Raw genomic sequence first — 25,910 nt, 5'->3', positions numbered from 1 at the left:
TGGATGGGCCCGGGGTTTGAGCATGACAAGCAACAGCAGGATGAGTCTTTGCATTGATGTTGACTCCTCGCAGGCCTGTGCATGGCCAGCCAGGTTTCAGGGAATCCCCAAGCTAACTAAGCCTTGCGACATACCTTGCATACCTTGCATACCTATCTTCTTTGAGTACAAGTAGTCGACTCTCTCGCTCTCTTTTTTCGTTTGGATTTTGTTTTATTTGATTTTTGATACAACTTCAGTTTTTTTTTGAACTTGCTTTCAGTATCGTTTCATTTTCGATATCTGGTGATAGTATAAATACTGCGAGGGGTTCGAACGAACGGTGGTTGTAAAGTCTCATTCAAACGGAAGCTTCTGGACTGCTGCCTTGTTGTCGAGTCGCCACGAGTGATTGCCTCGTTTCCCAGCTCTCTCAAACCACCAAACTAAATCCTCCCATCCATTCATCCATCCTTCACGAGACTTTCTCTCTCGCACGTCACCTCACTCCACTACCTACGATCTCCTCCTCCTACCTCTCGTGTCTCCCACATCCTACTGGTTTTCCTTATCATCCTCATCATCACCAATATAACCTTTCCAAGATGCTAAAAATCTGGTCTATGGTATGTTCTTTCCCACTCAGTTCTCCGTTTGCCTCCCTGATCCTCCCTCCCGGAGGGGTTCCTTCGGGGCGTAGAGAAACACCGATGCTAACGATAGCTTTTTAATCGGGATTAATAGAAGCAACAGCAGCAAGCTGCATCTGCGGCTTCGGGAAAGAAGAAGGTTACTGCTGCTCAGTTACGGGTTCAGAAGGGTCAGTTGCCGAATATGCCTTAACAAAGAAAACACCGTTCCAGCCCCCACCCACGCGAGCAACGGAAGATAGCTAGATATTCCTACCGAATAAGGAAACAAAAAAGTTAAAGGATTTCAAAATGCTAACTTGTTGAAATTATGGCTATAGATCTCGGAGAACTCTCGTTACCGTCGACGATGAAGACTCATTTCCCGGATCCTGACGATATTCTTAACTTCACACTCACGATCGAGCCAGATGAGGGTAGGACTATCACCCGACCCGACCCGACCCCACTTTAATCCCTGTAATATGTCGATAACTAATTGAATTAATGTATAGGCATGTACAAGGGCGGTGCTTTCAACTTCGATTTCACCATCAACCAGAACTTCCCACACGAGCCACCAAAGGTCCTTTGCAAGCAGAAAATTTACCACCCAAATATCGATCTGGAAGGGAAAGTCTGTCTTAATATCTTGAGAGAGGACTGGAAACCAGTGTTGAACTTGAATGCTGTTATTGTTGGGCTGCAGGTATGCTCTCACCCCTCCTTTCGCTCAAACCCTCTTTTCCCTTCAATTCTTAGAATCCGGTGGCACCCAACCCGATCAGAATGACGATATGCTGACTAAGCTCCCACCATGTATAGTACTTGTTCCTTGAGCCAAACGCATCGGATCCATTGAATAAGGAAGCCGCTGAGGATTTGAAGACCAACCGGGACAACTTCAAGAGGAATGTTCGATCTTCCATGGGCGGTGGATACGTCAAGAATATCTCATACGATAAAGTCACGAAATAAATATCACTCCTCTTCATCACCACACGATGTTTCTCTGGGGGTCTTTTTTGGTATAATAATCTCTATGAGATCACGACAGCACTTCTATTGATCGCTTCGTTCGCTATTTCCTTTTTTTCTTATTCATGTCTGTTTTACCCTTGATGCTTACTGGTCGTTACGGAGGTGTTTTCCCTTTCGGCGCTTGCTTTTCTTCCCGGCATTGCACACGCTCACGTTCACATTCACACTCGCAAATCACACAATCTCGCACGCGCAAACAATTGGAAACGAAAGTTTCTCATTGTTAAACAATTACTTTTCTTTCTTTTTTTCTTTCTTCGAAACTTGCCTATAGATTCTTGTTTCTTGGGATGATAAGCAAAGGCGAAATTTTTTGTCGCGATGGAAAAGGGATAGAATGAGGCTCTTTTGCTTTCTTTGGATCTTCTTTTCTATCTACCTTGTCTTGTTTTTTTTTGGAGAAATTTGTAATAGATTTCCCTGATTATCCCGTCTTCTTCTTTTTCTTTGCTACTATATAGCTAATTTGGCTTCGGTACTGCTACCCCTCCTACCCCTCCTCCTCTTTTCGCCGTTTCCTCTCTGTACCCCGGATTATTTTAAATTCCGGGGCTTCCCCCTTGTTTAGCCGCTATTGTTTATATCCTTTTTTGACGTCCAGCCTGCGTTTTCTTCTCCTCCTTCTCCTTCTCCTGGAACCCTATCACTACTATTCCGTTGTCAATATAACTCATCGCGTCTGGCGCTGGATTGGTTTTTGTGCTCATGTTGATTCTTTATATGATGTTCTAATCTCTACGTAATCTTGAAGTCATATGGAATGGAATGAGTACATGATATATCCATAATTAACCTGTGATATCCTGTGTGGCGTACATTATGCTATAATTACTTATATAAGATGGGGAATCCTTGGCCGGTCCGCGATTGTGCGTGCACGTGAGGCAAATCTAATCTGCATCTAGATGCAAACCTCTTCCTCCTTCGGATCGAGAAACTTCTCCGCGTCCACCATGTGGGCGAGTTCTGCACAATTGTCCGTTTTACTCCGTATTCCGGAGTGGTTTCCAGTGCTGGTGCTCCTGGGTTTATGTATGAACTAGCGCCGAATTGGTGTTTTTGCAAGACCCGCGGAGAGAGTGCTGTCTCCGGTATCGCAAAAAGGCGCCGAAGTTTAGCAGTTTGCAGGGATGTTTGTGGTGAGTCGGCCGGTTCGAGACTGGAGACGGTCATTTACCCGTCGTCCGAGGTGACTTCCTATGTATGTAAACTGTGTTTAACTCGTGTCGACAGAGACCGCATAAAGAGAATAAATAGGCCGGGTCGGAATCCGAATTTTTCATCGGATTCCTTTTTCTTCATTCCTGCCATCGTCCTTCTCGAGCTCCCCTCTCTGTCCTGGCCAATTGTATAACCGTCAATTGTCAGTTTCTACATTCTTCTCTTCGATCTCATATTTACCGTCCCATCTATCTGCAAAAACCCAGATACCATACCAAAATATCCCACAATGGCCTCAAAAACCGTTACCAGAGCTCTCCGCTCTTCCTCCAGACAGGCCATGACCGCCGTCAAGCGTCCAATCACCCAAAGATCTCTCACAACCGCTGCTCTCCTCACTGCAGCATCAAGACCAGCTGTTGCTAGGTCTACTGCTAGAATTGCCGTTCCAGCTATCCAATCGAGAGGACTCAAGACCATTGACTTTGCTGGTGTTAAGGAGGACGTCTATGAACGCTCTGACTGGCCCAGAGAGAAGTTGCTTGTATGTTTTTTTCCTCTTGCTCCTCATCCTCCTCACTTCTTACCCTGGATTGGCCTAGCTCGGAGACCAGGCCCAATGCGGGGCACACACGTCTACGAGCTATTACGTATTTTACAGCTGTATACTAACCCCACTTTTTTTTCAATCAATAGGAATACTTCAAGAACGACACCCTTGCATTAATCGGTTACGGATCCCAAGGACACGGTCAAGGTCTCAACCTCCGCGATAACGGACTAAACGTCATCGTTGGTGTTCGTAAGAACGGAGCTTCGTGGAAGGAAGCCATTGAAGATGGATGGGTTCCCGGAAAGAACCTGTTCGAGATCGATGAGGCTATTAACAAGGGAACCATTGTTATGAACCTTTTGTCTGATGCGGCGCAGAGTGAGACTTGGCCTAGCATTAAGCCATTGATCACTAAGGGCAAGACTTTGTACTTCTCGCATGGATTCAGCCCTGTTTTCAAGGATTTGTGGGTTTTCCCCTCTCTCCCTCTATATTTCCCCACCTTTATTCTTTTTGGGGTTATATTTTTTTGGTAGTAGTGGTGGTGATTGATGCTAACTATGTGTGATAATATAGGACTAAGGTCGAAGTCCCAACCGACGTAGACGTCATCCTCGTCGCCCCCAAGGGTTCCGGCCGTACCGTCCGCTCCCTCTTCAAGGAAGGCCGAGGCATCAACTCCTCCATTGCCATCTTCCAAGATGTTACCGGTAAAGCCGAGGAAAAGGCCGTGGCACTTGGTGTTGCCGTCGGATCCGGATATCTCTACAAGACCACCTTTGAGAAGGAAGTCTACAGCGACCTTTACGGTGAACGTGGATGTTTGATGGGAGGTATCCACGGTATGTTCTTGGCACAGTATGAGGTCCTCAGGGAGAATGGACATTCGCCCTCTGAGGCTTTCAATGAGACTGTTGAGGAGGCTACTCAGAGTTTGTATCCTTTGATTGGAAAGAATGGTATGGATTGGATGTACGAGGCTTGTTCTACTACTGCCAGACGGTTGGTCTCCCTTCCCTTTTTCTTTTCTTTTTCTTTTTCTACTATAGTGAATAGTTTGCTAACGGGGTTTTGATAGTGGTGCCATCGATTGGTCCTCGAAATTCAAGGATAGCTTGAAGCCAGTCTTCGAGGAACTTTATGATTCCGTCAAGACCGGTAAGGAGACTCAGCGATCCTTGGAGTTTAACTCTCAAAAGGATTACCGTGCCAAGTACGAGCAGGAGATGCAAGAGATCAGAGATTTGGAGATCTGGAGAGCCGGAAAGGCTGTTCGATCTTTGAGGCCTGAGAATAACTAAAAGAGGAAAGAGAGAGAGAGAGATTTTAGAAGGAGTTTGATACTATTTCTTGATCTTTTGCTTTGCTTCTTTCAGGTGATGATGATGATATCCTCTTTTTGCTTTTTCGCTTTTTTTTTTATATTAATATTATTATTATTATTATTATTATCCAAAAGTTTGTTTTTGGAATGTGGGGAAGAGAGAGCGAAGAGCGAGGATGGTTATGTTGTACTCTCTCTCGTGTGTACATACATATATGGATTATGTATACCGGGAGGTTTTTAGGTATATTCTTTGTATTATACTATAATTATGATCAACCTTTTTTTTTTTTTTTTCAATTCATATAAATGTGTATTGGATGTTTATTGAACGTAAAGGATTGTAAGTGAAGATTTGAACGACGTGATGATACCAGCTTGCCTATGCGTTTTAATACAAGACTACGTGATGATATCGATTATAGATAGATAGAAACACTGAGAGGCCCGGTATTAACCCAGTTATCAGAACGGTGACCGCTTGCTGGGATGTATCGATATATTATCATCTTGTAGATATCCATGTATGGTTCTTGTCAGAAGCCCAAAGGAACTCAGCTAGCTTTTAAATATATATATTATGATCAAGCACAGGTTAACAAAGTAGTGCTAAGAAAGTAAAATCAAAATTTAGCTAGACCACGTGGGTAGATTATATTAACTATTTAATTAACTATTTTATATATCGATTTAAAGTATATATGATCAAAGCATTTAGGATTCCGTATAGAACTAACCAACTAAAGTTAACGGTTTTTGTCTTCTTTTTTTTACGTTTTTGTTTATTTTGGATATATAGCTTACAAAAAAGTTGGTAGGCATACGGCTGTACTTATAAGGGGCTTTAGCTTTAGGGTGTTGATTAGGATTTATATGTATATGTATATGATATCAATGAAGTGGTGATGGGTTTACATAAAATGTCCTGCTGTTTCACTACGTCTAGTCTCGAAGCTAGTTTATGTGAAGTGTATGTATGTGTATGTAAAGTTAATTACCTAAGTATGTATGAGGTATGTACGAAAGCGAATGGGATGTATGCACATTACCTACGCTGTATTCAAATTTAGGAACGGGAAAAGGTACAGGGTATGTTGTTACACAAAGATATATATAAGGAAGCTTGAGGGGTTGTAAGTAAGTAAGTACGTAGTACTTGCGGGTACGCATGTATGTATACCTTGTAGTATGGATTAGGGCTTGTGAGCAGCTAGTAGGCCGGGGGGGCGGGGGCGGGGTTGTAGGGATGTTGATTAATTTATTTATTTTAATTGATTGTTGCTGCAGGATTTAAGTGGAGAGGGGAGGGGGGGGTGATTTAAGTTATGTATTTTGTAGATCGCAATTGAAGGGGTTTGAATGTATATGGTAGTTAAATTCAAGTGTTCGGTTGGGATTGGATATATGAGTATGATGTGATGTGATGTGATATGGAATTTGTAGTTGTTTCTAATGATTGGTGTGATGGAGCGGAGCGTGGGGTGGGTCTGTAGGGATCTGTGGATGATTGTGATTTGAAGGTAAATCGTGGAGGTTAATTAACGATTTATCCCAATACTGATATTGATACCCTAGGTAGTAGATCTACGTAGGTAGACGGGTAGATTGTAATCATTTTCGTTCTTTGATTCTTTAAGAAAAAAAGGTTTATTGATCGATATATCTTTGCCGGCTTAATAGTTTCGCCGGCGCCGGTTCTTTTTATAAATACTTACTTACCTATAAGTGGTATTCCAGGGTATAAGTGGCAGTCTGGGGGGTCGCCGTTCTATGTGTAATAGGGAGCTTTGTTAGGCCGGTCCTGTGTAGGCAGGCAGCTAGGCCGTCGGGACATTTAGGCATGCAGGCACCGGTAATGTACTCCCCCCTTGACCCTGTGGTTTCTAGATCATTTTTTTAGGGTTCTTTCTTCCTTTCTACCTTTCTATTGTGTACGCCTGGTGGCTCCCCAGTCGTTATCATCGGTTGTTGCTGGTGGGTGTGTTTTTTTTTTAAGGAAGGTTACACAGAGCGGGATAATTATATTATGTCAGCATGTTTATTCTTTGATTTTTAATGACCTTTATTGTAATTTTTATTTTGGAAATTTTGACTGCACTGCGGTTCTATGCAGACGCATGTATGGATGTATGTATGGGGGTAGGTAAAATATCTAATTTATGAGATATATATATGAGATAAATGTTCAATTCAGGGGGGCGAGGGTTCAAGTTTGTGTGTGGTTTTATAAGGGTTATGCGTCTGATATAGGCGCAGTCAGCAAATATAATATATATGTGCAGTGTTATGTATACATGTAGGGGGAGGCACATGGACCGGACCGCGTACCGGCAGGCTTTAAGTTTCAAAAAAAAAAACTTGATTGTTTAAATTTTCAATGGAGTGTTTTTTTGTAGGTGAGGGGGACGGTTGGTAGTTATATATACAACGTGGCGTTTGCATTTAGTTTTAGTTTTATTTACTTTATGTGGGTAGTTGATGTATAATAGATATATTATATATGAAAGTATGTATGTAATTGATGTTTGATGGGCTCAGTTTGCGATTGCATGTCGTAGGAACTAGGAGGCGGGGTACTGGTGGGATGTTTAATTTTGGTGTAACGATTGGTTTTTTTGGTTTTTTATTAATTGATACAATGAATAGGGAGAAAAGAGTTCTTGATATGCGTACCTGCTGTATGCAGGGGTTGGATTTAAATTGAGCATATGTATGTTGATGTAGGGAGGTAAGTTGGCGGGGGAGCTCGAGGGGAATTTTGATTAATTGTTATCAAATATCGATATCAATATCATGTCAGATATTAAATGTTTGTGATGAAACATTATAGATAGATAAGTTAGTAGGTAGGTACTTGGTAGGTACTTACAACAGTGGGTTGATTCGATCTAATTGATCACGAGGTTTGAGTCGAGTCAAGTCATGTTATATATTGCGAGTATTGAGGACAAAAAATGGGTATCATGTGATTTGTTGGGACAGTAACGTTACGGTTGGAAGATTAAAAAAAAAAAAAACAGATTATCTAATTAATTCTAATTCTAGCTTCGGTCTCAATTAATTATTTCTATTTTAAATATTTTGGCCCGGTGTTAATTTGTGGGCGAGAAGGGACTGTTGATCGATCGGTTGGGTGATATCACGTATCACACGACACAACAGCTTGGTTTGGAAGTGATTGGTTAGGTTGTATAATATACGTCTAATTCGTTCGTGGTTTTACCAACTGTTTGAAAAAAAAAGGCAACAGTTACCGATAGGATCTTTTGTATCGTTATAAAGAAAACAAAGAAAAGATCTATATCTATCAAAAAATAGCTTAAAAAGTAGAAGATCCGATCTGATCTGAGAGTGGGGCGGAGGGGGGCGCGGAAAAGAGCGAGCGAGCGAGCGAAGAGCTTATAATGGAGTGTACCTACATAAACAAGAATTTAACCGCGATTCATTAAGTATTATATTATTAATCCTATGTATATAAAAAAATAATTCGATATACTTACACGGGAAACCCCAGGCCGATATAGCAGCTGAGAGTACAGCTGCAGGTATTATGTTATCAGCCCAGGGATTTTTTGGAACTTTCCATGGTGGTGTGGGGTGGTGTGGAATAGGTGTGAGGCGGATTTGTCTGGGCACGATCAGTAACTAAACAGATGGGCTTGTGGTTGTGGGTCCACCTCCCCATCCGATGTTGATTCCAAATATAACCCACGCCTGAACCGTCAAAAGGGCTCGCCACAGCCGCAAAATCCCTGCAGGCTGGATTTGATATTTTTTTTTTCTTTCGATGAAAATTAACGGCGACTGAGAGTTGTGGAGGCAAGTCTTTAGGCTAGCTTTTCCCGGGATTCTTCTTTCTGTGTGTATGTAATCATGTGGTCTAGATGTCTGAAGGTATTTCTTCGGTGAAGAAGTCAAAAGTACGTAGTGTACTTACTGACTTACTTTCTCAGCTCGAGCTCTAGAGAGAAGGTGGAAGAGAGAGCTCTAGGTTGGAAAAAGTGGATAAGTAAGTAGGCAGTTAACAGGGGGGAATTGCTCGAAGCCACGATACTGGGCTTTGCACGCGCGAACAGTACCGTGCAAAGTAAAATAAGTTTCTTAAGTATGTACGAAGGGGTTTAGATATAATATGTTTCGGAGCATGCGAAGTGATGATAACGTGAGATCGATAAACCCTTCGCCGTACATGTATGTACTTACATACTCACACGCATACATACATACATACATACATACATACATACATACATATGCTGCGCAGCCAATTAACTTTTTGATCCAAAAAGTAGAAAGCTGGTCTGCTTCTGTGCCTTTTTTATTTCTCTTGGATGTGGAGTAGGTTCGATCTCTGGGCATATAGGCGCTGTTTAAGCATTTGCTTGCGGGCATTGCATAAGCACTACAAGAAGGCTTTGAATTGAAGTGCCACCGCCGGAGAAAGGATAGTGTATTACATAGGTACTTACTTTGCCGGAAGGAAAGTTAGAAAGAAAGAAAGAAAAGGGTTAGTATTTGGGTATAATTACGAGGTTACTTTTTCGGTACGAGCGATTCGGTGGGCTCAGTAAGTACCGCAAGTACCGTGTTCGAATTCGAAAAGTGGTGAGAGGATCATGGTCAGTGGGGCACTTACCCAGGTCGGTTCCGGCTGTCAGTACGTACGTACCGGACGTCACTTTGACATCCACCGGTCCATTTGCATTCAATTGCAATTAATTCACACTGCAACTGCAACTGCAACTTAACTTAAAGCTCCTGTGAATCAAAAACCGCCCCTTTCGGACTCTTTTTATGCACAGAAAATTATAATACTTCCCCCCCTTCTTCCTTCCTGCTTGACCTTATTTTTAATTCCTCCCCCCCCTTCCCTTTCTTTTCCTTCTTCTTCTTCCTTTTGGATTTTGTCATTTGTTTCCGAATTCCTATCGCGGTTGAATTATACATTAACGTTAATTGCCGTAGCCCGTGCGATCAACACAAAACACACCAGTACACCCGTCATATTTGATATTTGCAATTCTTCGGCCGGGGTTGTACGCCAGACCTCATCATCACTGACAAAAACTAAAAAAAACATCGAAGACGACATCGAAACCATTATAAATACTAAATACTTATTATCTCTCAGCTCGTCCGTCAGCTTGCAGGACGACGTAAGCTCCTATTTTCTTACACCGACAATAATAACAACAATAGTAGTTAACAACAATTGCCTTTTCATATCTATCCGAAGGGAAGGATAGCTATAGAAATCAATCAACCAAAACGTGGAGTAGAATTGAAGAAGAAGAAAAAGAAAATTAAAAAAGATGGCAATAGATATAATAAGAGACTTCCTCCGTCTACCCTCCTCCCTCCAACTACCATTCCGTCGAAAATCCTGCGATTTACCACCAGACCTCGCTCCTTGCAACTACGGCTGCTGTCGTCCCAACGAAGCTTTCTTTGTAAACTCCGCTACATCATCTAGAGAGTCTTCTTCTACATTATCAGATTCATCTTCAAGAAGAGGGAGAAGAGCTAGTACATCACGGAGTACTCCGTCCCCTCAGCCTACCACCACCGCCGCCTCCGGCTCCAGCTCCAGCACCACGGGAGGAATAGTAATTTCCTCCTATTCAGCCCCAGTCCAAGTACCCATTCTTTCCATCCCAAAACCACGAAAACGTAGCGCCAGCCAAACCCGTCGGGATATCGCGTTACGTCCCAAATCCAGCCGTCAATCCATGGGATCGAAGAAGTCCAAGATGACACTAGTAGAGATTTTCCAAAGTCAGGGGTGTTCCAGCTGCCCGCCTGCGAACTCGAATGTTATCGAGCTCATGAATAATTATCCGAGTATTTTGGTGTTGACTTATGAGGTTACTTATTGGGATTATTTGGGGTGGAAGGATGTTTTTGGGAATAAGGAGTTTGATAGACGACAGAGGGATTATGCGGGGGCGTTGGGAAATGAGACGGTTTTTACGCCGCAAGTAAGTTTTAACTCTTCTTCTTCTTCTTCTTCTTTTTATTTAGATTTATTTTATGGCAAGAAAATATAACTAATATGCATCTCTCTCTCTTTTTTAGGTTATTGTAAATGGCCGCGCAGATGGCGTCGGTAATACCTTCAAAGACCTCAACAAAATCGTCAGCCAAGGCGTCATGGCCGCAGCAAACGAAGACACAGTCAGAGTCGACACGGAAAGCAATGCAATCCTTGTCTCCGGCGGAGACGCAGATGAAGTTGCAGACGTTCATTTGGTCAGGTATATGCCCAACCCACCCGACGTTGACATCAGACGTGGGGAAAACGCGGGGAGGTGCTTGCCTCATAGGAATGTTGTGGTTGATATTAAGAAGATCGGGGAGTGGAGGGGTGGTAGTACGGTTTTTAATATTGGGGATGAGAAGCAAGAGGGGATCGAGAGGGCGGTTTTGGTGCAGAAGGGACGAGGAGGGGCGGTGATTGGGGTTGCTAAGTTGGAGTAGTTACTGGTACTGCTTTTGGGAGGGGGGTGTATATATCCTCTTTGTTTTTTTCTGTTTCTTTTCGTGACTTGGAGATTGGAGTTTTATGGTCTTGTTTTCCTGTTTTGTGAGCCCCTTTGAAGTTTTGCGCTCTTTCAATCGGCGTTTTTTGGGGTTTCTAATCCGGTCTTTTTTTCGTCTCATGTCATTACGTCTGCTTTTTCATGCCCGAGACAAAGTAATATTCTTGATTATCGTCAGAATTGAGCATTCCAATGGAGTTACAAATTCGTTCCTAGAAAACCATAGAAGTCTGCATTAGCGTAGTTTAACACAAAGTTTTAATCCTCCCCACGTGAAAAAATCCCGAGATCACGGTAAAGGAACTAAAAAAAAATTAAAAGCCATGATAAATACTTAAATATAGACAGCGAACGATACAGAAGATCCACCGGCTCGTGTCAGCAGCGAAAAAAGCGTGTTGATACTGTTGGGGTTTGGGGTTACACTAAGTCACGTGGGAGACCAGGTACCATTCGCTTCTGCCACGCCCACGCTCACTCACTCACTCACGCGCATTTACTCCACATCCAGAACCGTAGCTGCAGCCCCCATACCTGCCATAACCGGGAACGAAGTTACATAACCAAAAAGGTTGCTTCTTCTTCTTCTTTTTATTTTACTTTTACTTTTATTTCTTGTTTTAGAGTTTAAAAAATACCATGGTGGATATCGGATGAACCGAAACAGGTCTTTTGAGACTTTGTAATTTTTGAGTAATTTCCAATCCCCGCGCAAGGAGGACTTAGCTATGGCGCCGCCTGCGGTATGTTTCTCACCGACCGCACCCCTCTATGTTTATAAATGGTAAGAAAGTGTTACTCATAAAGGAATGGTGTAGACACCCCGACACCGCTTCCCATCACCAGATGACGTACCACGATCTCGTACCGACCCACCACGGATCTCAACCGGTGCGGTCCAAACGTCGATAACAGCTCCAGCTCCGAGACCACAGTTCGCTACACCTGGACCTCCAGCTGCACGTCGACGACAACAACAACAGCAACAACCTACACAATCTAGTATTCAGACACCGGGGGGGTTGAATAATAGACAGTATAATCGAGGGTTTAGTCCTGATCCGGATTTCTTCACGTCGAGTGTTAGTCAGAGGAAAGATGGGATTGTGAGGACGGCGGTAGTACCGAGGACTTTGGGGAGTAATAATAATAATAATAGTAATAGTAACAGTAATAAGAGGAGGAGGAGATCATTCGATCTCGATGAGATTGATGAGGCGTTATTGGTTTCTTCGGGGAAACCCAGGGTTTTGGGAGATTCTTCGGGAGGGTGGAAGGTTCCTGTTGAGTATTTTGGGGGGACGCCGGTGCCTCGTAGGTTTCTACCCTTTATTTTATTTTAATATTTAGTGGTATTATTGTATTATGGGGGCAAGCTAATTGCATTCAACAGAAAGGATACAAGGACTTCTTCATCACCATGCTACACCGACACCTTCTCTTCGACGACCGACGTTTAGACAGGGTTCTGCGGTTATTTCCTCGCCGCCTGGGGATTTGAATTTAAGCTTTGGAGATACGCAGGAGGATGTTCAAGATGATGACGACGATGAAGATGACGATTATAACAGGAAAGGGAAGGTTGTGATGACAGCTGCCGTGGTTAATGGCGGTGGTGGCGGTGGTGGCGGTGTTCCGCAGAAGAAGAGACAGAAGAGTGCAGGAGTATTTGATGATATTGAGAGTATTGCGTCTAGTCTTCCGGGTACTAGAGATGAAGGTACAGAAGGTGTAGAGGGTTCGAATCGAAAGGAGAATTCACGGAGTACGATTACTACTATTACGTCTCATAATACTACTACTACGAAGTCTGGACTACGAACGCCACAGAGGGTTTTAAAAAGTGGTGGTATATCAAATATCCACGATAGCGGCAGTACGATACCCCCACCACCATCTACAAAGACAACTACTGCTACTACGGCAGTGGTAGTGGGCGAACAGTGGATGGCGGTTCCGGATCAACCGCAATTAAAGCTACCGGCCAAAACATCACCGACGGAGAAGCTTAATAAAGCGATATGCGCGATGGCGTGGTCGCCATCGCATAGGAAACGAAGGAATGTGAATAATAAGTATTTGAATGGAGGCTTGGCGGCTACGGTATTGGGATGGGCGTATGATGCACAGGATGTGGTGTTACGGAGTAATATGGTTATTGAACAGAATCAGAAGGAGAAGCAGAGTTTGAGTTTGAATTTGAAAGGAGGAGGAAGAGGAGGAAGAGGAGGAAGAGGAGGAAGGATTGGAAATAGTTATGCTAGCGGTGATCGGGCAGGTATGATGGTAGTTAAAGTTGGAAGTGTCTGGGGAGAAGAGGGTTACGCGGCTATTACGGGGGAAGAAGAAGACGAGGAGATTGAAAGTGGGGCGGAGAGGAAGGTTATTCTTATCGGGGATGAGAATAGTGGGCTGAGGAAAGATCTTAGACAGGGATCGTGGGTGGAGGTGAGGATGCCGATGTGGGAAGTAACCGTGGAAGGGGGGAAGTGGACGGTGGGGATTAACTGGAGGCTTTTGTAGAATTAGTGAATTACTTACTTACCCGTTACCTGGGATTCGAGTCTTTGTGCTTGAAGTTACCAGTTTATATTGTGTGTATAGAAGTGGATGAGTACCTGGTATGGGTGGATATGGACTGGAATAAGTATGAAGTAGTACTAGCTTGGTGGTGTTCGTCCAAGACTTCGAGTCGTTCAGCCTCAACTAGTAGTTAAGTAAGTAGCGAACGAGGCAGGACTCGATAACTGGATCCAGCTAAGCTAAGCTACACTACACAGGATCAATATTATACCAAGACCTTCAAGCTCCCTTTCGTACCATACCATAGGAGGCAAAGGAACAAAACAAACGAAACAGAACCCACATGTATGTACTATGTATTGTCGAGAAGAACAGAGATCTTCTCTATTTTTAGTCGCGAAAAGCGGAGTGTTTGTTCATGTTCATGGTTCGTGTCCATCAACTTAGCTAACTTACGTCAACTTGGCTGCCGGACCAGGGCAGTGCAACACCTTTTTGATTCTCACAGGCTGATTCCGAGGCAGCGAATTCCAAATGGCCTTTTTCTTTCTTTCTTTATTAATTAATTAATTAATGATCTTTGTGGTGTGAATATTGGTTGGTGAAGTTAAAAAAAAGAAGAAGAAGAAGTCAGTCAGTGGGAGCAGTCAGTTGACAGGGTCAAATGTGTATTTTCTAAGAGTTAAAAGAAATAAATGTCCGGTCATCGACGAAATTAATAAAAGAAACCTATTTGACACCCCCATTCTGTCTTTTTCTTCTTTTTTTCATTACTTCTTCAACCTCGAATCGTGGATTGTTATTGTATTATATTATATATAGTATAGAAGAGTAGACGCTTCATAGGCGCCCGAGTTTTACGATTTACCGCTGCGATAGTTATAGAAATTCAGGTTTGTCAAGACTCTTTCCCTCGTTATTCCTTTGGAAGCTACATATACGAGACGGGTACCATTTCTATCCCATCCTATCATATCACAGCATATCATAGCATATCATTCGGCCTTAGTGTACTGTGCCGGTGTATGAATGTTCGTGTGTGGGGTGTGTGAATATCCATGGGATGAAGAAACAAAATAAAAATAAAATTACCTGGCCAGCGATCATGAATCAAACACTGACCCGACTGGTTAAATTAGATAACCGGTTCCTTATTTATAATTAGCCAGAGGGAACCGACAAAGAAACGAAGCAGAAGACGACGACTACGACAACTACTACGACGACGACGCAGGGGCAGCAAAGCAGTTAGGTTGGTTGGAAGAACAGGACGTAATCGGACTTGTGCTCCTTGAAACAGACCCCAACCACACCCTCATACCTTCTTCATACCTTCGGACCTCCTCAACCTCGTACATAAGCACTATACTTACGACACCATCATCACCATCACCATCACTATCACCATCATATTCTCATACGCCCTGTCCTGTCCCGTCCGTCCCTTCATTAGATTAGTTCCGGTCAGATTGCAATTTGTTTTTTGTTAGTTAGTCAGTTACTTTCTTAGCTAGCTTGCTTGCCAAACCGTTGCGACTCCGAAACAGAACCAACCAACCCACACAAACACACCACACAAACACACAAACACACAAACACAACAGCCAACAGCCAAACCTCTGGGAGATCTGTGAGAATCGAATAGACAATTCTGCCTCATACACGCTCACTTCACAGAGTTCACAAAGTTAACCCCGAAACGAAACAAACCAAAATCCTGACCGCGATCGGTCCTTGCTGCCGATGGCCCACCATAACAATAATAATGACCCTTACTCCCGCCTTGACTTCAATGGCGCTGGTTCCTTCGATCCTCCAAGTCCAATCTCCTCTCCTTCACACATGGATCCCTTCAACAGTAACAACAACAACAATAGAACGCCGTCGCCGGGTCGACCGCTTCAATCCCGAGTAACCTTTCAATCCCCTTCTCCCGTCTATGGCGACCAGCAACAGCATCAACCTCTCCATCAACCCCAAAACCCTTATGATGCTTATGGAGGCGCCCCGCAGCGACATAATACGCCTGGGCTGGGTCCGGCGCACGCGAACTACTATGATGATGAGATGGCAGTGCAACCGACAGTAAGGCCGGATTAAACCTCAACTTTATTTTTTCTTTAAAAAACTATAGAATGAGAATTAGCTCGTTTTTTTGGGTAATTTTGTTACTGACTTTCTTGACTTTTTTTTAGTACTCGGTCCAAAATCTGGCGCATTCGTACCATCAGCAAGGTCAGCAACCGGGACAGCAGTTGAGCGGCCAAACAACGGGTCAACAGTATCAAAATCCTTCCTACAACTCTCACGAAGACTTTGACGACGTCTATCAACCTTCGCCTCTTGAGGATAGCTATCCGATGCATCAGTACAATGAAGCTGGTTACGATAAAGATTATGATGATAGCCAACCGATATTAAGTCCTTCTCAGGCTGGATTTCCAGAGGGACAACAAGATCCAGGATATTTCCCACCACAATCTACAACTCCGGTTCCTACGATCAAAAGATGGAAGACGGTAAAGAAGGTCGAGCTGTACCAGGGTAACTTGGTGCTCGATTGTCCCGTACCGAAGAAGCTTCTATCCCAGATGCCGAGGCAGAACGCTAGAGAGTTCACTCATATGCGATACACAGCTGCAACTTGCGATCCGGCAGATTTCTTGAAGGAACGATTCACACTTCGTCAGCAGCTATTCTCGAAGCCGCGATATACTGAATTATTCATCGTAGTCACCATGTATAACGAGGATGAAATATTGTTTGCCAGAACTATGCGTGGTGTTATCAAGAATATTCAGTACATGTGCGGCCGAACGGGATCGCAAACATGGGGTGACGAAGGGTGGAAGAAAATCGTGGTTTGTATTGTCAGTGACGGTCGTTTAAAGATCAATCCGAGAACGAAGAGTACCTTGGCGGCTATGGGGTGTTATCAGGATGGTATCGCGAAGAATCAAGTCGGCGATAAACCTGTGACGGCTCATATTTACGAGTACACCACGCAAGTTAACCTGGAAATCAAGGGCGACTTGGTCGAGGTTCAACCTGGAGGCAAGAACAGTGTTCCCATGCAGGTTATCTTCTGTTTGAAGGAGAAGAATCAGAAGAAGATCAATTCCCATCGGTGGTTCTTCCAGGCCTTTGGAGAGGTTTTGGATCCGTCGATTTGTGTTTTGATCGATGCTGGTACGAAACCCGGTGGGAAGAGTATTTATCATCTCTGGAGGGCTTTCGAGTTGAATCCCGAGTGCGGTGGAGCTTGTGGTGAGATTAAGGCTATGTTGGGTGCCGGATGGAAACATCTGCGAAACCCTCTCGTTGCAACTCAGAATTTTGAGTACAAGGTATGCATTAAACTATCCCTAGGTTTTTTAGGCCCTCCGCTAATATGGATGTAGATGTCAAATATCCTGGACAAACCGCTAGAGAGCGCGTTCGGTTTTATCAGTGTGTTACCGGGTGCTTTCTCCGCTTACAGATTCGCTGCTCTGCAGAGCAGGAAGGGTTTACCGGGGAGCATGCAAAACGATGTTCCCGAGGGTCCTCTCGAGAAGTACTTTAAGGGCGAAACGATGCATGGTGCTAATTCCACCTTCTTCGACGCCAATATGTACCTCGCCGAGGATCGTATTCTCTGTTTCGAATTGGTCACAAAGCGAAACTGCAACTGGGTTTTGACATACGTCAAGTCTTCATACGCCGAAACCGATGTCCCTGACCGAATGCCCGAGTTGATCTTGCAGCGAAGACGTTGGTTGAACGGTTCTTTCTTCGCTGCTGTCTACGCCCTCGTCCACGCCTTTGATATCTGGCGAAGCAAGCACTCGTTACTTCGCAAGTTGATGTTCCACGTCGAGTTTCTCTACCAGTTCATTTTCATGCTTTTCTCCTGGTTCGCCCTTAGCAACTTTTTCTTGGTTTTCAAGATTTTGACGGCTAGTTTGGGCGAAGCAAGCGTTAGATTCGCGCCAGGGAAAGTTTTGAGTGTTGTCTTCGAATGGTTGTATCTTGGTATTCTACTCACTTGTTTCATCCTTTCGCTCGGTAATCGTCCGCAAGGGTCGAATAAGTTGTACATGACTATGGTTGTCTTCTGGGCTATCATCATGGTGTAAGTCTTCCCTTCTTTTTCGCTGGCTATATGGGGAAGAGAGGCTAATGTTCGGTTCAGGTATTTGCTCTTCGCTGCTATCTTTGTGTCTGTCCGCGCTGTGCAGTCGGTGCTTGAGAATACGGAAGGGCCGATCACTGTTAATGCCCTCTTCCAGAATCGCATCTTCAGAGATTTGCTTATCTCCCTGTGCTCGACATACGTTATCTACTTCGTTTCATCGTTCCTGTTCTGGGAACCATGGCACATGTTCACCAGCGTAAGTTTAGCGAGCCTGCCGCCTTACATAAAATGAACTATGACTAATGGATTTTTAGTTCCTGCAATACCTTCTCCTCTCTCCTAGCTACGTCAATGTCCTTAACGTCTACGCTTTCTGCAACACACACGATATCTCCTGGGGTACTAAGGGAGACGACAAGGTTGCTACCGATTTGGGTGTGGTCAAGGTCCAAGAGGGTGGCAAAGTCGACGTCAACATCCCATCCGACGACGGTGATCTCGATGCAGAGTACACCAAGCAAATCAACATCCTGCGTGAGAAATTCGTCGAACCGCCAAAGATCCGAAAGCCGGAAGAAGTTCAAGAAGATTACTACAAGGGTGTCAGATCGTCTGTCGTTCTTTTGTGGATGTTCACGAACTTTGGGTTGGCGGCTGTGGTTTTGAATTCTGCTGGTTTGGATAGATTGCAGGTTGGCCCGGGGGCTGATGAGAGAGCGGCTATTTACCTTTCGGTGATCCTGTGGTCTGTTGCAGCTCTATCGCTCTTTAGATTTTTCGGATCGTGCTGGTTTTTGATTATCAGAATGGTGAGTTTTTTAGTCTTTGTGTTAGTTGAGAAGATTTGGGACTTTGGCTAACTTTATATTTAGTTCCGTGGTGTATAAACGGCGATATTATTTACGACGGTTGTAATATGCTTCCACTTTTTTTTTTCTTTTTGACGAGTTACGATCATATAGCCCCTCTTCGTGATTTTTTTTTTTGATAGCAAAGAGGAGGTTTATAAAACTTCTGTTGTATTCGCTTTAGACAAGCTAGTTTTTTTCTCTATTCTTTTTGAATTTATTATTACCATTATTATGCAATGGGTAGCAATTTATATCTACCGTTGTATGTGATTTATTACCTTCTATCGTTCTCCCGGGGAAGTTTGTTAGGTTTTTTTTCTTCTTCTCTTTTCCTTAGTTATTTTCAAAATATTTTTTTTATTTATGTTTATACTAGGATTTTGGAAGTTTTTACCATGGTTGGTTGTATTTACCTGTATTATCTGTAAATTATATTACCGGCCCGGTCGAAAGTCAAGTTTTTGGCGTTTATATATCAAGTTTCTATCAATAATATCTTATTTATAGAATGGGATTTATTTTATTTATTTATTTACATCTTTGCGGTTTTGTTGGAAGTTGTGTAGATTTCGATAGATAGGTAGATGACTTACAAACTTCCAAGGCGGAGTTTCCAGTGTTTGTATGTTCGGTTTGTCTGACCTTTTGCTTTTGAACACTTACCCCAACGACACAACCTTGAGCTAAAGCTAAAGCTAGCTAAGCTTGTTTTATATCTATATAATACGAGGCGATAAAAGTAGCCGTATAGGTTTATATAGTAGTAGATATGGGATCCAACGAGAAGATATCGGTTTTGATGGTATTTTATAGAACCCACAACAAGACTATTATATATACTTATATTTTGAGGGTAGAAGCTAACGAGAGGGGGGGTGAGGTGTAGGTATGCCTTGGTAATATCTGCCGGTAAGTCTTAACTCAAATCAAACCTACAAAAATCTATAAAATTAAAAAAAACATCAAGCCCCCCCGCCAACTTCCTATTTTTTTTAAAAAATACTTAAGTATATAATATATAGATCACCAATGGCCGAAGCCGTCTTCCGTCACGTCGTAACAGAGAAAAACCTCCTCGACAAATTCGACGTAATCGATAGTGCGGGCACAGGAGCCTATCACATCGGAAACCCACCTGATTCACGTTCCGTAGCCGAATGCGAAAGGAATGGAGTTATGGTATCTCATCGGGCGAGACAGGTTGTTAAGGAGGATTTTGAGAGGTTTGATTATATATTAGCTATGGATGAAGAGAATTTGGAGGATTTGGAGAGGAAGAGAGGGAAGGCGAAGGGGTCAAAGGCGAGGGTTATGATGTTTGGAGAGTTTGCGGGGGAGGGGGAGAAAGGGGGGAAGGTTGTGAGGGATCCGTATTATGGGGGGCAACGGGGGTTTGAAGTTAATTTTGGACAGTGTTGGAGGTTTAGTGAGGGGTTTTTGGGGAGGGTTTTTGAGGGGTGATTTGGGGTTGTAGATGGGGGTTTTACTCGGTATATACTTAAGTATGTATGTTGAGGTTGGGGTATAGATGGGTTTGTATTTTACAGATACGAGGAGGTTCTTTTTTTTTGGTATAAAGATATACTCTTGTTGAAGTGGGATATATGTACATGGTTGCAAAAAAAAAGATGGTATGTGAGTATATAAAAACACTACTACCACTGGTAGTATTGATGTTGACCGTATATCGGTCTATTAGCCAATGGTACCCATACTTTCTGTCGTAACCGTTTGTCTTCCTTTTCCTTTGCAAGTCTTTCTAGTGTTTTATTCTCCTTGAGGATGACACTGATGGAAGTAAACGGTTTGACGAGGATGTTGACTCTCGATCTAGCTCGTGGAAGAGCTTCTTTATCCGGTGTCCCCCTACCGACCCATGCTTGAGAGATATAAGTTTGTTCCGGATCGAAGTTTTTAGTATAGATAGCTTCGTTTTTAGCTTGTACCAAATGTTTCAAGACTTCCTTTGCTGCCTTTTTTGGAGAATATCTCATTTGGATTAATGCGTGTTCCAATGGTTTACCCGCGATTTGTCTGGCTAGGGGGCCTAGTTTTTTTAGGGAGGTTTTGAAGTTATGGGATTGACAGAGGTGTTCCTTTTCGGATTGCATCTTTTTGAGGGTGGGGGTTAGACGGCCTCGACGTTTTATTTGGCGGATTTTGTATTTTGCCATGAAGGATGGGGAGGTTGGGTATAATCCGGATTGTTTTAGGATTGCGATGCGGTTTTTGCCGGTTTGTTGGAGGAGAGGGGAGGGGATTCCTTTTTCTTCTCCTTCTTCGTGAGGAAGTGAGGTAGAGGAATCATCTTGTTGGAAGATTGAGGAAGAAGAGAGGTCGCCGCGTTTTAGTTTTGTGGCTTGACCGGTTGATGTTGGTAAGGCTGGCTGTTTTTCGAGAAGTTCGGCGACGGAGAGGGGCACGCCTCTGGAGTCTTCGAGGTTTTTGCGACGGAAGAGGCCGAAGAAGGTACGGGATTGGAGGGTTGGGAGGGTGGGTTTGAAGACTGTGGGTTTTTTTTATATGTATTGTTAGTATAGATTTAATTTGAGGATTTGAGAAAGGAGGGGAGGGGGAACTGACGTGGCTGGGTCCTCGAGAGGGAGGATAGCCGGATGAGGGTCTTCATGACATTCGGTTTGTGAGGGTTGGGTTTTTCGTGATTGAAGATTTGGGGATTCCGGATTATCGGTTTTTGGGATGTGGGTTTGGGTGGGTTGGATAGAATTTTGGTGATGGCGTTGGCGCGGTAGGCGCTCACGTGATTTGCCAGTTAGGCGCGGTGGGCTATTCGTCGGAATTTAGAAACTGTCATTAAATTGAATTTTAGTCATAGGCTTATATAATACTGTTATCCAGGTTTTTCTCTTTTTTCTTTTGATTCTGATTATTCAAGTCTCGAAGGCGATACAATGCAATGGGCGAAGAAGTATCGATACCGTATCTTAAACATCTGTAATGTAGCTTTGGTGCATACGGCAATCGCGATCGAAAGTTAATTAATTAATCATGCATGCCAAAATGCAATGTCATCGTTCCACGAAAAAAGTTACCACAGAAAAGACACCGAAGCTGGGCGGATGAGAAAAAACGGTGATTATAGGAGTCGCCTATTGTTTCGCGCTGGACGGCTATTATATTATATCATATCATCAGCTTAGCCAGCGGGTTCGATTTGCGAACTGCGATTGTTCCCCTGAGTGCTTATTACATACATATATCTGCTGCATGCGGATTACCGTTTCACAAAGGTTTTATTTTTATTATATCGCAGATAGGTAGATAGGTAGATAGGGGACCTTTGGTTTTGTGGATGCCATGTGGGATGTTTAATACTAATATTAATTGATTGGGATTTATAATGCAATGTCATTATCGTGATGTTATAGCTGTGGGGTTTTTGGATTTTTGGAAAATGCAACCGGCCAAGACGCTAGATTTCGATTGGTGAATATATTATCCCTATTTGTGGCAGGCTTCTGGAAGGGTCCGGGGATATCGATGTCGTGCCGGGAATTCTCCTTTTTCCCTCTTTTGTCTAAATTTCATGGAAAGTGACACATGCATAGATATATTATACACTGTCTACTTGATTGATTGATATTTGGCGGGAAATACCGCGGATCGAATTATTTTGGTGAAGTCTTTTTTTTTTTTTTTTGTTGAGATGAAATATGCAATTTCGCGTTCACGATCACACGTGGAGTTGAGTGGGACCCTACCGAGTAGGCAAATACCGGGTATCTTAACCTTTGGCTCGGACGTTTCTCTCGATCGAGCAAGGTAAACATCGTGCATCCTAGTATTAGTATTGATGTTGATTCCGGGATCCATTCGTCGGGTTTCGACTCTGGACACCTAGTTTTGTGGTGGGTACTGTTTAGTAGTATTTTGCATTGGAATGTGAAAAAATGCATGATGATGCATTGGCTTGGGTTAGGCTTAGAGGCTAAACCGGTCTAGACGTCGGCTAAGTGGATGAGGCTTTTCGGGCTTCATTCCGGAGGCACACTCTACAGTGTATGTTTCTGCGACATGCATATCGGATTGATTGACTACCTAGATTCGAACTCGCTTCCTGAATTTATGTTTGAGGAACATGCGTCGAAGCGAAGTGTGTGTGGGATTCTCTTTGGGGAAGGTCATTGACTTTTTGTAGAAAGTATGGTATGATGTTAGTTAGAAATCGGAGTTGAAGGTTTCAGAGTAGTTTTTTTTTTCAGCCTCCCCGGAATTAAAGACGTTTAATTGTTCGTTTTTGTTTGTTTGTTTCCCAGCTAGCCAGCCAGCTGCAGCTCAGTTGGATCATTGATTGCTGAAGCTAACTTGATGGGTGTATTACTGGAATCGGGAGTAGGTAGGAGAAATACTCAATATCTTCCGTGCTAAGAGAGCATCTGGTGGTTTCGAATGCTTTTTTTTTGAACCTGCCATGGGGTTTTTCGAGTTTCTCAGGTGAGATCTGATTGAATCTCGCACTCGCAAGGCTAGACCCATGTCGATGACATCGTCCCCAGATCATGGGATCAAACCAATCAACGAGCCAGAAAAGGTACAGCTTGTCACATCCTTCTTCTTTTTTGTGAAAACTTTTTTGACGGTATAGTAGGCTGGTTTTATCAATGCCTGAGTCAAAAAAAGTCCACGATGTTTTGTGGAGTTTTTTTGAGACCGGATGGTGGGTTATCCTTTGTTTAGATAGGTGGCCGCGGCGGGCCCTGCATTGCATTGACCGTGGCGTTATACGTTAGCGGTTTCTTTTCTATTGGAAGCTAGGCTAAACCATGGTTGAAGTTGTTTTTTTTTTTTTTTTTTTTTTTGAGGATGCTGACTTTTGACGCTACTGTATACACTACAGCTGTGCAGACGGACAGGCAGACTTTTCGATGCTTTATGCAGGTGATGTTGGTGCATATCCGGATGTTATGTGTGTGATTATGTATGTAAGTTTAGTATATCTGTGCATTCGGGGAGTTAACTAGTATCATAACTTACCTGCATGGCAAATATCTGTTACGGGGGGGCGTTTATACCTTGTAGAGGTTTAGACGTAGCTGCACGTGTGGCTGCCAATGGGATCGTAAAAATCTACTGCGGCGAATTCGAATGGACGAGATCGAGGTCGGCGGATTCGTATTGTGAGAAACCTTAAATCAATAGTAATAATATATAATAAGTAATAGAGAGGAGGGGGGAATCTTAGACATTTGTTTCAGTTTGTCAGAGGGAAGATATCTAGTATGTAGGTAGATAGAGGTAGAGATCAGATCAGAGTGGTGAGAAATGTTTACAAGCTTGCAAGTCCGAGTGAGAGTTGAGACTTGTTTCCTCATGATCAATACAGTTACACGCCGTCTTCGAACGCAAGCGGTTATATGACATGCATGCAATATGATAGATGGAGACTAGGTAGTTAGTAGTATGCCCTTCTTCTTCCTAAAGTTAGCTTTGTCTTTATTATAAAAGAGTGTAGGAAAGATCTATAACAGATGATTTCCAGATTTGACATGTCGACACGGAAAAGAAGATCCAGATCTTGTACCCACTCCCCACCGGCGAATTTGACGTAATTCTTAGGATTGTCCGAGACCTTTTTTTTTCTCCCACATTTTCTTTATTGTCCTTTTTTGAAGGATTGTTCCGAGGAAAAGTGGTTGTCCCTGCGTCTATACAACTTGCGATTGACGGTTTATCACCAGTCTGCATGCAGCTGAATTGTTAAATATTGTCGACACTTGTATGTTAAGATCTTCCATTTTCACTCTTGTTTACCCTGGTTATACGGTAACGGTGACGCTAACCCACTCTTATGATTGATATTATAACTATAGTATATACGTCTACCCAGATACGACGAGCAGCTGAGTTTCGAGGGTATCAACAATACACTAGGGACTACATTTGATTCTGAATTGCGTACGATTGGTATCTTGAGAGAATGGCCAGGGTTCGATGAGGTTTAACTTCCTGGTTCTTTAGTTAGAAGGTAAGATATATTACTTCTAGAAAGAAATTGATGGAATGTGAATATAATTCAGTTCCGAGATTCATTCACATCGATCCTATTCTCACCTCTTTGTCTTCGATAGGGGCAGCACCCGGAGAAACATTTTTATGTGGACCTCATCGGCTTGTAATACTATAAAGGTATCATACTCTGCAAGGCATACGATACGTCTATCGTCCTTGCCGACGATTTCCCTAGGATCTGAACTCATAACTTAATATCCAGGTCTTAGAATCTGCCTTTCAGCATCGTACTTGCTGCAGCTGCAGCGCTGACCGGAACAGGTATTTTGAGGTAAGATACATTGTATTTACTTTTCCTTGTTTATGATTTATGTTCCTCCGAACGGCGAAACCCAGCGACTCTCAAGGTGGATCTGAAAACCCGTTAATCGGCCTTCCTGATTCTGGCCAGCTCATGACAGCGCATTCGGGGGGAGGCTGCGTCATAAGCTTTTTTCTCTGTTAGTGTCGTTGAAGCCGGGTTCCGCCATCTTCGCATAATTGCATGAAGCACCAGCCACTGTAGCGGGTCCTACCAAACAACCCACTTCTTCGGATGCAGCGTCTTATTGCAGATATTTCTTTCCTAAACGGCTCATATCAAGAGGAAATATTTTTCACGATTGCCAAATTTGGTAATGAAGTATTTTATTTTAGAAATGGGTTCCCCTTGCAACACGTGCAGCGCATTGTCTGTGACTGAACTCTGCGCTCGATCGTAACACTTTTTTTTTATGATTTTTACTTCTTTTTCGTTTTTTTTCTTTACTTGCTGATGTTGGTGGTCATAATGCTGACGAAGCCGGAGTGGGCATCGCACTGGCCTTGAAATCTATGACTGCAATGACTGGGGTCTTGGTGAGGATAGCTTTGTTGAAGCTGGAGTATATATTGCCTGTTAGTATCTTGGGCTCGTGCAGTTCAAGGACTAGCTAGCATACACCGCTGCAACCGCAAATTACACAGGTCCTGAACGTTATCAAGTCCAAATCGTTTTCTCCCAATTTGGCCTTTTTGGTTAAGCCCGCACGGTATTATTTCCAACAAATCAAAGAGGGTCCCTTGCATTGCTTCGGAGCTCTCGTTTACAGTACTCCTTCCTTCTTTCCCGCTGTCATTTTTTTTTGGTTTGATCTTGTTGTCTCTCCGGACCTTGACTTTGACTTTGACTCTGGTCACTTTTT

At 43.2% G+C, this 25,910-nt stretch overlaps 7 protein-coding genes across 7 annotated transcripts; 6 read left to right on the top strand and 1 right to left on the bottom strand.

The window, feature by feature from the left end:
- Nucleotides 1–584: 584 nt before the first annotated feature.
- Nucleotides 585–1,586, top strand: AOL_s00075g157 (uncharacterized protein; the record flags this gene model as incomplete). The annotated part of the gene is made up of 5 exons (XM_011122468.1): nt 585–605; nt 724–799; nt 950–1,045; nt 1,124–1,317; nt 1,434–1,586. 5 exons carry the CDS (start codon nt 585–587, stop codon nt 1,584–1,586), a joined length of 540 nt encoding a protein of 179 aa, XP_011120770.1.
- A 1,513-nt stretch (nt 1,587–3,099) lies between these two features.
- AOL_s00075g156 (uncharacterized protein) lies at nt 3,100–4,664 on the top strand (the record flags this gene model as incomplete). Its single annotated transcript, XM_011122467.1, has 4 exons — nt 3,100–3,354; nt 3,507–3,829; nt 3,940–4,365; nt 4,442–4,664. 4 exons carry the CDS (start codon nt 3,100–3,102, stop codon nt 4,662–4,664), a joined length of 1,227 nt encoding a protein of 408 aa, XP_011120769.1.
- A 5,335-nt stretch (nt 4,665–9,999) lies between these two features.
- Nucleotides 10,000–11,164, top strand: AOL_s00075g155 (uncharacterized protein; the record flags this gene model as incomplete). The annotated part of the gene is made up of 2 exons (XM_011122466.1): nt 10,000–10,665; nt 10,763–11,164. 2 exons carry the CDS (start codon nt 10,000–10,002, stop codon nt 11,162–11,164), a joined length of 1,068 nt encoding a protein of 355 aa, XP_011120768.1.
- Nucleotides 11,165–11,954: 790 nt separating this feature from the next.
- Nucleotides 11,955–13,749, top strand: AOL_s00075g154 (uncharacterized protein; the record flags this gene model as incomplete). Its single annotated transcript, XM_011122465.1, has 3 exons — nt 11,955–11,969; nt 12,045–12,540; nt 12,620–13,749. The coding sequence occupies 3 exons, from the start codon at nt 11,955–11,957 to the stop codon at nt 13,747–13,749; spliced, it is 1,641 nt and encodes a 546-aa protein (XP_011120767.1).
- A 1,743-nt stretch (nt 13,750–15,492) lies between these two features.
- On the top strand, nt 15,493–18,753 carry AOL_s00075g153 (uncharacterized protein; the record flags this gene model as incomplete). The annotated part of the gene is made up of 6 exons (XM_011122464.1): nt 15,493–15,834; nt 15,945–17,096; nt 17,151–17,863; nt 17,924–18,122; nt 18,181–18,675; nt 18,739–18,753. The coding sequence occupies 6 exons, from the start codon at nt 15,493–15,495 to the stop codon at nt 18,751–18,753; spliced, it is 2,916 nt and encodes a 971-aa protein (XP_011120766.1).
- Nucleotides 18,754–19,746: 993 nt separating this feature from the next.
- On the top strand, nt 19,747–20,178 carry AOL_s00075g152 (uncharacterized protein; the record flags this gene model as incomplete). The annotated part of the gene is made up of 1 exon (XM_011122463.1): nt 19,747–20,178. The coding sequence occupies one exon, from the start codon at nt 19,747–19,749 to the stop codon at nt 20,176–20,178; it is 432 nt and encodes a 143-aa protein (XP_011120765.1).
- Nucleotides 20,179–20,372: 194 nt separating this feature from the next.
- Nucleotides 20,373–21,346, bottom strand: AOL_s00075g151 (uncharacterized protein; the record flags this gene model as incomplete). The annotated part of the gene is made up of 2 exons (XM_011122462.1): nt 20,373–21,223; nt 21,301–21,346. 2 exons carry the CDS (start codon nt 21,344–21,346, stop codon nt 20,373–20,375), a joined length of 897 nt encoding a protein of 298 aa, XP_011120764.1.
- Nucleotides 21,347–25,910: the final 4,564 nt, after the last annotated feature.

The sequence above is a fragment of the Orbilia oligospora genome (genome assembly GCF_000225545.1).
Source record: "Orbilia oligospora ATCC 24927 unplaced genomic scaffold scaffold00075, whole genome shotgun sequence".
Lineage (NCBI taxonomy): Eukaryota > Fungi > Ascomycota > Orbiliomycetes > Orbiliales > Orbiliaceae > Orbilia > Orbilia oligospora.
The sequence above is the reverse complement of the archived record's forward strand: the minus strand, read 5'-3'. Positions and strand labels throughout refer to the sequence as shown.